Genomic DNA, 13,747 nt, shown 5'->3' on the forward strand with positions numbered 1-13,747 from the left:
ATCATTTTTGTTGCCCTCCGCTGAACCTGCTCCAGCACATCCACATCTTTTCTACACTGGGGAACCCAAAACTGGATGCAATACTCCAGATGTGGCCTCACCAGTGCTGAATAGAGGGGAACAACAACCTCCCTAGATCTGCTTGAAATGCTCCTCCTTATGCACCCCAATATGCCATTGGCCTTTGGCTACAAGGGCACACCGTTTAGTCATATTCAGCCTTTAATCCATTATAAGGTATGGTCCCTTTCCGCTGTACTGCTGCTTAGCCATTCGTTCCCCAGACTATGGCAGTGCTTGGGATTCTTCCGCCCCAGGTGCAGGACTCTACACTTCTCCTTGTTGAACAGTATCAGATTTCTTTTGGCCTAATCCTCCAATTTATCCAGGTCAATCTGGATCCTATCTTTACCTTCCAACATATCTACCTCTCCCCCTAGCTTGGTGTCATCTGCAAACTTGATGAGGGTGCAATACAGTCCCTCATCCAGGTCATTAATAAAGTTGTTGAACAACACCGGCCCCAGAACCAAGCCTTGAGGCACTCCACTTGAAATCAGCTGTCATCCAGATATTGAGTCGTTCACCATTACCCCTAGGGCCCAACCATCAAGCCAGCTTACTCTCCATCTTGTAGTCCATGGATCCAATCCATACTTCCTTAACTTAAGGGCAAGAATGTTGTGGGAGACTGTATCAAACGCTTTACTGAAATCAAGGTATATCATATCCACTGATTCTTCTTCGAGTGGTCCCCATGGGTGCTCCACAGTAGGTGTCGGGCTCGCCCTGGCACCGCAGCTCGGAAAATCTTCAGCAGTCTCCGTTGGGTCGCGCATGCGCCGATGCGCGTCGGCTCTTCGCGTGCTTACGGTCACGTGCGCGATCCGGTCCCTGCCAGTTCCTTCTCAATCGCTAACGGCTGCAGACGGAATCCTCTCCAGCTCCAACGCCTGAGACAGATAAATCTTATTTTTTTCTCGTGTTAATAGTTTTTAACAGTTCATAGTTAGCAGTTCTATAGTTATTATAGTTAGTTACTCCGTTAAAAGTTGTTAAAAGTTAAAGACTATCTTAAAACCGCAGCGGCCGCCTCCGGGCGGGCCCGCTGCTTTTGTTTGTCGGCCTTCAAAGGCCAACGGTTATTAACATCACCTAACAGACTGTTAAGTGTGCTATTACCACCTAAGGATGCAGAGTTAAGTTTTAACAATGCCATCCCCCGGCTTTAAGAAGTGTGAATCTTGCCGGGAGCCCATGCCTGCTTCGGAGGGCCATAGCAGATGCATACGGTGCCTTGGGGAGACGCACGTTCCCCAGAAGTGCTCCCATTGTTCCAAGTTGACTCATAGAGCTAGAAAAGATAGAGAAATGAGGCTGAAGATGCTGTTAGTTGACAAAGCACTTCAGCCTGCCTCATCAGAGGCAATGCATGCGGAGGGCTCTTCAGGACCGCACAAGAGGAAGGCTGCCTCTTTGACCTCCTCTGCGCAGAAGAAAAGAAGAGCCTCGCCTACTCGATCCCTGCCCCTTACTGTTGGGAGCGGGACGAGTGTAACAAAGGGCCCGCGCACGCTGGCTTCCTCCACTGGTAAAACCACGGCACATGCAACCACTCAAGGCCCTGCAGCTACCGGAGAGACAGTACCGAGAGCCGTGCGGGCACTAGTCAGTCCGGCACCGGCTACTGCGGCACTGATCGAGACTTCCCCAGAGGCACCGAGGACATCGGCACCGAGGACGACAGCACTGGGATCGACGGCACCGAGGACGACGGCACCGAGGACGACGGCACCGGCGACAACAGCACCGGCGACAACGGCACCAGGAGCAGTGGAAATCAGCATGACACCTGCTCTGGTACTAAGTTCACCGACAAGACCACCCGAGAGGGTAAAGGCTAAAACGAAGACCAGGCACCGCAGCCCCTCTCCTGAGGTAATTGCGCTGCTTCTGTCACCACGATCACCACCAGAGATTCGACGGGCAGCAACACCTTCAGCCTGCCACAGACATCTTTCTCCTTTTCTTCGGAGTCCATCCCAGGGGTCTGCACACTTTTCTCCATCATCTAGCAGAGATCCCTGCGAGTCTTCTCACAGAGGCTCTCCTCGTACGTTGGTATCGTCTCGGAGGTCTCGACATTCCAGGCACCACCCTTACATCCTTGGGTCATGGTCCAGGTCTCCATCGCCGGGCCCCTGTCCCTGTTGCTACGACCACCATCATTATGCGGGGCGTCAGCATAGGAGGTTGACGTCTTACTATGGATCCCCGTCGACCACCCCTCAACGCCACAGTGTTCTGCTTCCACCTGGGGGAACACCACGAGTTCCCCAATCAGAGGCTGGGTCTAAAGGCATTGAACCCCACCTCGAAATTCCACAAAGGCAATCAAATGAATACAGCCAGGATCCAGAGGAACTGGAGGAGAGATACCATAGTGATGCCTCCTCATCCTCGCCAGATGAGGCCGTGGTCCCTGGAGACACTTCTCCCCCAGATGACCTGAAACAGTTCCAGGAGCTGTTCAAACGAGTAGCTCAATCCCAAGATATTCAAGTGGCGGAGGTGCAGGAGAAACACCACAGACTCCTTAAAAACCTCAGGCCTCCATCTTCTTCTAAAATTGCTATTCCTCTGGATGATGCAATTATGGAGGCAGCCACTAATATATGGCAGACTCCAGCATCTGCTCCTCCTACCAACAAAAGAGCGGACAAAAAGTACTTCGTCCCTGTGAAAGGTATGGAATTTCTATTTAGTCATCCACAGCCAAACTCGCTAGTGGTTGAATCGTCCCAACACAGGTCCAAATCGTCCCACTACAAATCTGGGGGATTGGACAAGGACATAAAGAAGCTGGATCTTCTGGGTAGAAGAGCCTACTCCTCCTCTACTCTGTTGCTTCGCATGGCCAACTATGCTGCTCATTTGTCGAATCACAATTTCGACAACTATTCCAAGCTTACTGCCCTCATGGACTTTCTTCCGGAGGATAAAAGGCCAATTCTTAAGGCAATTGTGCAAGAGGGCTACGCGGCTTCTCGAGCGGGCGTGCAGATTGCACTGGATGTGGCGGACACAGCGGCCCGCGCCGTGGCCACTGCAGTGGTAATGCGGAGAGAATCATGGCTTCACACATCTGGCATTCCAAAGGAGTTACAGGTCAAAATTGCAGACCTCCCCTTCGACAAAATAAAATTGTTTGCTGAATCGACCGACTCAGTCCTACACTCGAGCAAAGATTCCAGAGCGACACTTCGGACTTTGGGGATATATACCCCACCGTTCAGAAGGAAGAAATTTTATCCTCAGCAACGCCGTTATGGTTACCAACAGCAACGTACCCAATTTCAACAGGGGCATGATCAGGGACGTCATCAGCAAACGCATTATAAGGGCCCTAGGTGCCGGCCTCAGCAGGGCAATGCCTCCACAGGGCAAAGTGCAAGACAGCAAGTTTGACGGGTATGTCGAGGGCCGCGAAGCCAAGACCGTACCTCAGTGCCAATCTCAGTACATGTTCCATCACCGACTCAAGCCATTTTACCCACAATGGAAAAGCATCACGTCGGACAAGTGGGTATTGGAGATTGTAAACACGGGATACACGATCCCCTTCCAGTCTTTACCTCCACCAAATCCTCCCACCGCACCCCTTCTCAGAGACCCCTCTCACCTACCGGAATTAAGGCGGGAGGTGGACCACCTCCTAGTCATAGGGGCGGTGGAGAGAGTACCGGAACAATTTCAAGGCAAAGGGTTCTACTCCAGGTATTTCCTGACGGAAAAGAAGACAGGAGGGTGGAGACCCATTCTGGATCTACGCGCACTGAACCAGTACCTATGCAAACAGCGCTTCAAAATGACTACGATGGCTTCAGTAATCACGGCACTAGACCATGGCAATTGGTTTGCAGCCCTCGACTTACAGGATGCGTATTTTCATATCGCAATTCATCCAGCCCACAGGCGTTTCCTCCAGTTCCTTGTGGGCACAGATCATTTCCAGTACAGAGTCCTCCCATTCAGACTCTCTTCAGCACCCAGAGTCTTCACCAAGACCTTAGCGGTGGTGTCAGCGTACCTGCACAGACAGGGAGTTTTCATTTTCCCGTACCTGGACGATTGCCTGCTAAAGGGAACTTCCCGGGCGGAAGTATTACGGATGATACACATCACCACAAAAACATTTACCTCACTGGGCCTCATCATCAATTTCTCAAAGTCAAAGACCGACCCCACGCAAAATATAGAGTTTATAGGGGCTCGGATAGACTCAGTCACGTCAAGGGTGTATTTACCTGAGGCTCGTTTTCGTGCCATCGAATCTCTCGTACAACTACTACCGTACAGCCCCACTGTTCCAGTTCTCACGTGCTTACAACTGTTGGGGCATATGGCAACCACCACGTTTGTGGTGCAAAACGCCAGGCTGCATATGTGAGGATTGCAGCATTGGTTGGCAACCGTATACAAACCCTCAATCCACACCGTCCACAAGAGGGTGTCACTTACAACAGAGGCACGAAGCTTGCTAACATGGTGGGGAAACCCCAAGAATCTCCTAACAGGGGTGCCCTTCCGCCAACCGCAAATTACTGTGTTCATTACAACAGATGCCTCCCATATGGGATGGGGGGCTCACATGGACAACAAAACCACTCAAGGATTATGGTCCCCCGCAGAGAAGACACTGCACATAAACATATTAGAGCTCAGGGCAGTGTTCAATGCGTGCAGGCGTTTTCACAATTATCTGCGCGGAAAAATAGTCGGCATGAATACCGACAACACCACCACCATGTTTTATATAAACCGACAGGGGGAGCCAGGTCTCGTACGCTTTGTGCGGAGGCAGTCCAACTCTGGAACTGGTGCATCGCCAACAATATAATCATAAAGGCTTCATACCTAAGAACATAAGAACATAAGAATGGCCATACTGGGTCAGACCAAAGGTCCATCCAGCCCAGCATCCCATCTGCCGACGGTGGCCAATGCCAGGTGCCCCAGAGAAGGAGAACAGAAGACAATGATCAAGTGATTTATCTCCTGCCATCCATCTCCTGCCCTTGTTCTGAAGGCCAGGGCACCATACTTTATCCCTGGCTAATAGCCATTTATGGACCTAACCTGCAAAAATTTATCAAGCTCTTTTTTAAACCCTAATAGAGTCCTGGCCTTCACAGCCTCCTCGGGCAAGGAGTTCCACAGGTTGACTGTGCGCTGTGTGAAGAAAAATTTCCTTTTATTAGTTTTGAACCTACTACCCATCAATTTCATTTGGTGTCCCCTAGTTCTTGTATTATGGGAAAAGGTAAATAATTTTTCTATATTCACTTTCTCCACACCATTCATGATTTTATATACCTCTATCATATCGCCCCTCAATCGCCTCTTTTCCAAACTGAAAAGTCCCAGTCTCTCTAGCCTCTCCCCATATGGGACCCATTCCAAGCCCCTAATCATCTTAGTCGCCCTTTTCTGAACCTTTTCTAATGCCAATATATCTTTTTTGAGGTGAGGAGACCACATCTGCACGCAGTACTCAAGATGTGGGCATACCATAATTTTATATAGGGGAAGTATGATATCTTTTGTCTTATTATCGATCCCTTTTTTAATAATTCCTAACATCCTATTTGCTTTACTAACTGCCGCTGCACACTGCGTGGATGTCTTCAGAGAACTATCCACTATAACTCCAAGATCCCTTTCCTGATCTGTCGTAGCTAAATTTGACCCCATCATGTAGTACGTGTAATTTGGGTTATTTTTTCCAACATGCATTACCTTACACTTACCCACATTAAATTTCATTTGCCATTTTGCTGCCCAATCACTCAGTTTGCTGAGATCTTTTTGTAGTTCTTCACAATCTGTTTTGGTTTTGACTGTCCTGAACAACTTGGTGTCATCTGCAAACTTTGCCACCTCACTGCTTACCTCATTTTCTAGATCACTGATGAACAAGTTGAACAGGATCGGTCCCAGGACTGACCCCTGGGGAACACCACTAGTTACCCTCCTCCATTGTGAAAATTTACCATTTATTCCCACCCTTTGTTTTCTGTCTTTTAACCAATTCCCGATCCATGAAAGGATCTTTCCTCCTATCCCATGACCACCTAATTTACATAAAAGCCTTTGGTGTGGGACCGTGTCAAAGGCTTTCTGGAAAGCCTACCGGGGGTCCACAACGTCAAGGCGGACCAACTCAGCAGACACTTTGCGCTCACTCACGAGTGGCAGATCCGTTCAGACCTACTTCACCAGGTGTTCCGCAGATGGGGTTTTCACCAAATCGACTTGTTCGCCACCCGAGAAAACAAGAAATGTCCCTAGTACTGCTCCAGAGCGGGCATGGGACAGGAGTCTTTGGGGGATGCCTTCATGATCCCATGGAAGGGCCCTCTACTTTATGCGTTCCCTCCCACGACACTTATACACAAGGTCTTGGAGAAGGCCAGAAGGGAGAAAGCACGCATGATACTCATAGTCCCAACCTGGGACTGGCAACAGTGGTTCCCATTGCTCTTGCGCATGGCTCAACATCGGCCATTTCCCCTACCAACAGTACCGGACATTCTCACTCAGGCTCGGGGGTCAGTACTGCACCTGCACCCGAAGAGACTTTGGCTACAAGCATGGCTAATCCATGGCTAAGCGCCTTAGAGACTACATGCTCAGAGGGAGTACAACAAGTCCTTGAATGTAGTCAGAGAACTTCCACCAGAAAGACTTATCAGCACAAATGGTTGCGTTTTTCCGAATGGTGTTCCTCCAGGCAACTAATACCCCAGGACGCCACCATACCTACGATTCTGGATTATTTGCTACATCTCAAACAAAACGGACTTTCGCTATCCTCCATAAAGGTGCATCTGGCGGCTATATCAGCGTTTCGGCATGAAGAGGATGGATCAACCACATTTGCCCATCCTGTTGTCTCGCGTTTCCTAAAGGGGTTGGTGAATCTGTACCCCCCTCGGAAACCAATACCGCCGTCATGGAGTTTAGACCTAGTTCTACACACCCTCTCGGGACCGCCCTTTGAACCATTGGCTACGGTCCCCCTTCAGCTACTTACTATTAAAACGACTTTCCTCCTGGCAATCACGTCAGCTCTCAGAGTGAGCGAACTCGCGGCCATAATGTCCACACCACCCTGCACGATCTTCTCAAAAGAAGCGGTGGTCTTACGATTACACCCAGCCTTCGTTCCGAAGGTCTCTTCAGACTTTCACATCAACGAACCAATAGTGCTGCCCTCGTTCTATCCTAAGCCTCACAACTCAAATGAAGAGGCACGGTTGCACTTACTTGACGTAAGAAGGGCACTGGCCTTCTACATCGATAGAACTAAACCTTTCCGGAAAACGGAGAGACTCCTGGTGTCCATTGCATCCAGGTCCAAAGGAGAAGCGCTATCTTCACAGAGGATTTCAAATCACATTGTGTCTTGCATAAGACTGTGTTACGAGATTTGCAAGACTCCTCTGCCAGTTCCGCCAAGAGCCCACTCTACTAGGGCGATGGCGGCGTCAACGGCCTTCTTCAAAGGCATCGCGCTGAGAGATATCTGCAGAGCGGCAATGTGGTCTTCCTATGACACCTTCACCAAGCACTACGCCATGCACAGGATGCTTGATGAGGATACACGCCTGTCGACAGCAGTCCTTTCATGGGCAAGCTGCGCATAAATCGGGTACCCACCTCCTTTTTCGGGGGGGGTTACTGCTGGGTAGTCACCTACTGTGGAGCACCCATGGGGACCACTCGAAGAAGAAAGAGAAGTTACTCACCTGTGTAGTAACGATGGTTCTTCAAGATGTGTCCCTGTGGGTGCTCCACTACCCACTCGTTCCTCCCCACTTCGGAGCTCTGTTTGTGTGTTTTTCAGGGGCGTCCGGAGCAGTTGATCAGGAACTGGTGGGGACCGGATCACGCACGTGACCATAAGCGCGTGAAGAGCTGACGTGCATCGGCGCATGCGCGACCTGATGGAGACTGCTGAAGATTTTCCGAGCTGCGGCGCTGGGGCGAGCCCGACACCTACTGTGGAGCACCCATGGGGACACATCTCGAAGAACCATCGTTACTACACAGGTGAGTAACTTCTCTTTTCTCCGTGTCCACAGAACCAGTTACCTCATCATAGAAGCTAATCAGTTTGGTTAGGCAGAACTTCCCTTGGTGAATCCATGTTGACTACTTTTGATCACTTCCCCCCTCTTCCAAATGCTCCAAAATGGATTCCTTGAGGCTCCCTTCCATTATTTTCCCAGGTACTAAGGTCAGGCTGGCTGGTCTATAGTTCTGTGGATTGTCCTTCTTTCCTTTTTTAAAGATAGGCACTACGTTTGCCTTTTTCCAATCATCTGGCATCTCTCTCCCAATCTCCAAGCATCTTCAAAGATAACGGCCAAAGGCTCAGCAATGACATCTGCCAATTCCCTCAGTACCCTGGCTTGCATTAAATCCAGACCCATGGATTTGTGTACATCTAGTTTTTCTAAGTAGCTCTTAACTCTTTCCTTCCCTACAGAGGGCAGCTCTCCACCTTCCCATACTGCATTGTCTAACACCTTAGGCTATGTCTACACTAACCCCCATCATTTGAAAGGGGAATGCTAATGAGACATTTCAGGATATGCTAATGAGGCACTACCATGAATATGCAGTGCCTCATTAGCATAATGGAGGTCATGGCGATTCGAAAGTACTGCTTTCAACTCACGTGCCGCCTGTGTAGATGGGGGCCTTTCAAAAGAACCCCCAGTTTTTGAAAGCCCCTTACTCCTAAAACCAAATAGACCTTATTAACATATTCTGAAGTGTCTCATTAGCATCCCCCTTTCAAAAGGAAGGGGGCTAGTGTAGACATAGCTTTAGTGTGTGAGCTGTCCATGCCCATGAATACTGGGCATTAAGTACTTCAGCTTAAAAAAAGCATTAAATACTTCAGCTTTTCTTACATCACTAGGTTACCTCTCTCATCCAGTAACGGCCCCACACCCTCCTTGATAGCTCTCTTATTGTTAACATGCCTGTAGAAACCCTTCTTGTTACCCTTCACATCTCTTGCAAGCTGCAATGACAGTTGTGCCTTATCCTTATTACTGCCCATCATTTTCTAGCCATATATTTATACTCCTCCTTAGTCATTTGTCCAAGTTTCCACTGCTTATATGCATCCTTTTTGAGTTTAAGCTGACCAAGGATTTCCCTGTTAAGCCAAACTGGTTGCCTACCATATTTGCATTTATTACTATGTAGCGGGATTGCCTTCAGCAAGACTTCTTTAAAATATTGCCAGTTCTCCTGAATTCCTTTCCCCTTCATCTTTGTTTCCCAGGGGATTCTGCCCATCAGTACCTTCAGGGAGTTGAAGTCTGCTCTTTTGAAATCAAGGGTCTGTATATTACTGCTCACCTTTCTTCCTTTTGTAAGGATCCTGAAATCTACCATCTTGTGATCACTGCAGCTCAGGTTGCCACCCACTTCTATTTCTCCTGCTAGTTCTTTCCTGTTTGAAAGCAGCAAGTCAAATTGTGCACGGCCCCTGGTTGGTTCCATCAGCACTTGTACCAGGAAGTTATCCCCAATATTCTCCAAAAACTTCCTGGATTGTCTGTGTGCTGCTGTATTGGTCTCCCAACAAATGTCTGGATAATTAAAGTCTACCTTGAGAACCAGGGCCTGTGATTTGGAAGCTTCTCTTAGCTTTCTGAAGAAATCCTCATTTCCCTGATCTGGCAGTTTATAGCAGATATTCCACCCATATCAAAGAGGCTGGATCGAAAATACAACCCACCTGTCCAAGACCAATTGGTCTTCACCCATCCAGCAGGCATTTGTGCCCATTCCAAAAGTGCAATGGCTGCCTTTACAGTCTTCCTCTGAGGTGAGTCCACTAAGGGCATTTGCAGAGCAGCTACATAGGCATCTGCTAACACATTCACTCAGCATTACGATATACAAAGCTTTGCTGACTTATACTGCATTCAGTAGATCTGTATTGTTATCAGCTGATGTACATCATCCGAAGGACCCACTTCCCAGTAATGACATAGCTTTGTAGTCACCTAAAGGTGGAGCACCCACTTTCTCAGATGCACAGAGGTCAGATGCATCTGACAAAGTAGGTTTACCCACAAAAGCTTATACCCGAATACATTTGTGAGCCTTTAAGGTGCCATAGGACTTTTTGATGTTTTTGCAGACACAAAATAATATGACTCCCTCTCTAAGACTTGTCACAGTTTATGAAGAAAGCTTCCCAATACATGTAGTAATGAGCCACAGGTTGAACCTCTCTAATCTGGAACTCTCTCGTCTGGCAACATCTGTAATCCTACATAATTTTAGTTAGCCAGACACCCACTTATCGTGGGTGTGGCCAAGTTTCCCACAGTCCCATAAAGTTTGTTTACAGCTACCAGTCCTGGCTCTCAGGGTTCTGTGTTGTTTTTTTAAGGTGTAATTTGCCCCTAAATGTCTTCTAAGAGCCCAGTAAGCTGTGGAAGTATTGGTAATAGTGCCAGACAATATTGACCTCCCATAGTCCAGCAAATTCTCTCATCTGGCACCAGTCAGGTCCCGAGGGTGCTGGACTAGAGGTTCAGCCTGTACTCTTGGTTTTTAAATACTGTCTGTATATTATATTAATTCTCCAAATATTTTATAGTGTGGATACATTAACTGGATTGATTATAAGCAAGTTAAGATTACTGTGAGTAAATCAAGAAGTAATTTGATATTTTTGTAGTTATAAAATGAAGTAGAAAAGAATTCCTTTGAAGAATGCTTTTATATCTGACATTTTTTCCAGGAGTCATTTCTAAGAATCATAGCAAACTCCTATAAATGTAGTTGATTGTGTAATTTCATGCATTAAAACTGTGTTTAGATTTTCAAATGTGTTTGTATCATCTTTATCAAAATTAATGGATACTCTAAGTCTTTTATCTTCTGCACTGTGTTATAAAGATATGGTAGGATATAAAGTCCAGAAGTATTGGAGAGATGTGAGAGAACTGTTACTATTGATTTACATGGGTTTGATTTTAATTTATCAATATGACAGTAAAATTGATACCTTGTAAACCCAGAAACATTAGAAGCACAGTTACGACCGCATTAAAAAAAGCATAAGAGCATATTGCTATTGTTTTTAAAGCTCTTACATTCAATTAAGTAAACAAATAAAATAAATTAAAGCGCAATCAGACATACACACAGGCTGTGTCTACACCAGAGTGATCTGTTGACAGAAGTTACTGTCGGAAGATATCATCCAACAAAACTTCTGTTGACAGATTGTGGCCAGACTGCAAAGTGGATTGAAAGAGTGAACCACTCTGTTGACAGATAGTGGCTGGACTGCCCGATCACTCTCTCAACAAACCGCCAGCCAGAAGCACAGCACACAGGGCTCCCCAGTATCCTGGAAGCCCTGTCTGTTGACAGGAGGCCTGCCAGTATGTCCAGATAGGCTTTCTCTTGACTGATCCCTGTCAACAGAAGCATTCTGCCTCATGGGGGAATGGTAGAATGCTGACAATAGTGCCACGTTCTGTCAATTTACTGTCGACAGAGTGGCTTGGGATTGTGGACAATCCATGGCTTTTGTCAACAAAATGCCAGTTTTGTTGGCAAAATACTCCAGTGTAGACATAGCCTACATTTTTAACATTCCAGCAGAGGTGTTTTACAATTTTAAATTAAACAATACAAAATATAGAAAAGATCATTAAGAAAGTTTGACTACAAGGTGTGATAACAAAAAGACAAATATTTTCCTTGGTTATACTGCACTTTTTTCTTTAAGTACCCTGGGATTTGATTGTGCTACATTTCATATTTCTCAGCTCTGCACTTTATATTACTTTTTCAGCACATTAAAACTTATGCAGTGAAACTGAATAATGGCAAGTGTTTTTATACCCTTTTATAGCCATTTCTTTTTCATAACCTCCCCCTGTTTCCTGTTAGCTAAACTATAAGCACCTTTCTCTTAATTTATGAAAATTATTGTTGAGTGAGCACATTATTACTGATCTGTATGGCACTTTCAGCATGTTAGAAGCAAAGGTCCAAGCAACATAAAACACATCAAAATTCATTAATGTGATATTGATTATTTTTTGGATAATTAATTTTATTGCAGACCCTTGAAAGAGATAATGAGCTGCAAAGGGAGAAGGCAAAAGAAAATGAAGAAAAGTTCCTTAATCTTCAGAATGAGCATGAGAAGGCACTAAGAACTTGGAAAATAGATGTAAGTTTATTAAATTAAATGTTAGTGTACTAAAGTTTTTTAAATCATTAAACATTTCATAAAATTCCTAAAAGTCATGAGAATATTGTAAAAATAATGTATATAAAAGTGAAAATATTTTCTTCCTGAACACTCCAAATTTTTGTTAAAAGTACTTTTAATAAGTAGATTTAGCTGAAACTCCATTTGACTTATGCATTTAAGAAGGCCATGCATAAACTACAGAAGCCAAATGGAGGCTTTTTTGTTTGTTTGTTTTTTAATTTAATCTTAGCACTTTTATATAGTTCAGAATTATTAATTTGTCAGCCACTGCTTATGCTTGAGGTATCCAGATGTTTCCATAGAATTCACTAATGTGGGCATTCTCAACATTTTTCTAGATCAGGCCACCCTAACATACTATAAAAATTCCAAGGCTCACCTGTGCTGCTACATTTGTTTTTCTGGATATAAAAGCTAGAGCTAGCATTAGGAGGTAGCAAGCAGGGCAAATATCTGGGTGTTCTGTCACAGAGGATCCTGCAAAGGGAAGTTGCTCAGGCTTCTCCTTCAGCACTGGGTGACAGGGCGTTAGGTTTCAGCCCCATGTGGTGGGGCTTTGGCTTTCTGCCCTGGGCCCGAGTAAGTCTAATGCTGACCCTGCCTGCTGGACCCCCTGAAACTTAGTCATGGCCCCTAAAGGGGCCCTGGATGCTTGGTTGAGAACCCCTGCACTAATGTATTTTGCATTTATGTTAACTGAATTATATTCCTATTACAGAACCTTGTCATACGACTTAAACTATTACAAATATTATATTTGCATTTTCTAGATTGTATTCCTGTACATAAAAAGTCATTTATAAATTATTATACATTCAGTTATAAAATTTATTGTAACCCCTATAAACTGAAGTTATGAAAATTAAAAGGAACTTTATCAATATTGTCTTAAATAATGACCTACCCCCAATATTAATTTTTAATGGTACTACTTTATATGAATTTTAAAACAAATATTCGGTGATTTCTGAAAATCCAAACATCAGTAACAGAAACTTTGCAGTAAATTTACAATAACAAATGAACTATAAAAATATTAGCATTATATGTACAAATTAGGAAATGAAATATTTTTGGGTATAAAGATTAATTTGTTCCATGTTTTTCTAGTATTTGTGAAAACATGTCAAACTGTCAAGAGCTTTTTTATAGTAATGTCTATCTTGACTTACCCTTGATCAATATATATGGCCCTTACTGAACAACTCTGTTTACTCTGTTCACTGTATTGTTGAATAAAAGAAGGACTGTAACAGACATGGTTACCACTGTGTACAATCCTGAGTCCCACAAACTGAAATCTATGGTGATTAAAACCCAACCTATCACAAGAAGAGAATATAAGATGATGAAAATGTATCTAAAGCTGCGTGTTGACTATGTGATCTACACCACAGTTAAATGCTTTGGCTG

At 45.3% G+C, this 13,747-nt stretch overlaps 1 protein-coding gene across 1 annotated transcript in view; it reads left to right on the forward strand.

Annotated features, from left to right (window-relative positions):
* Positions 1-13,747, forward strand: part of CCDC73 (coiled-coil domain containing 73) — a 123,436-nt gene that overhangs the window by 88,618 nt on the left and 21,071 nt on the right. The window contains exon 11 of the mRNA XM_074998539.1: positions 12,179-12,289. Coding sequence (XP_074854640.1) covers positions 12,179-12,289 — 111 coding nt within the window. The remainder of the gene's footprint in view (positions 1-12,178; positions 12,290-13,747) is intronic.

This window comes from Carettochelys insculpta, chromosome 6 (assembly GCF_033958435.1).
Source record: "Carettochelys insculpta isolate YL-2023 chromosome 6, ASM3395843v1, whole genome shotgun sequence".
Taxonomy (NCBI): Eukaryota; Metazoa; Chordata; order Testudines; family Carettochelyidae; genus Carettochelys; species Carettochelys insculpta.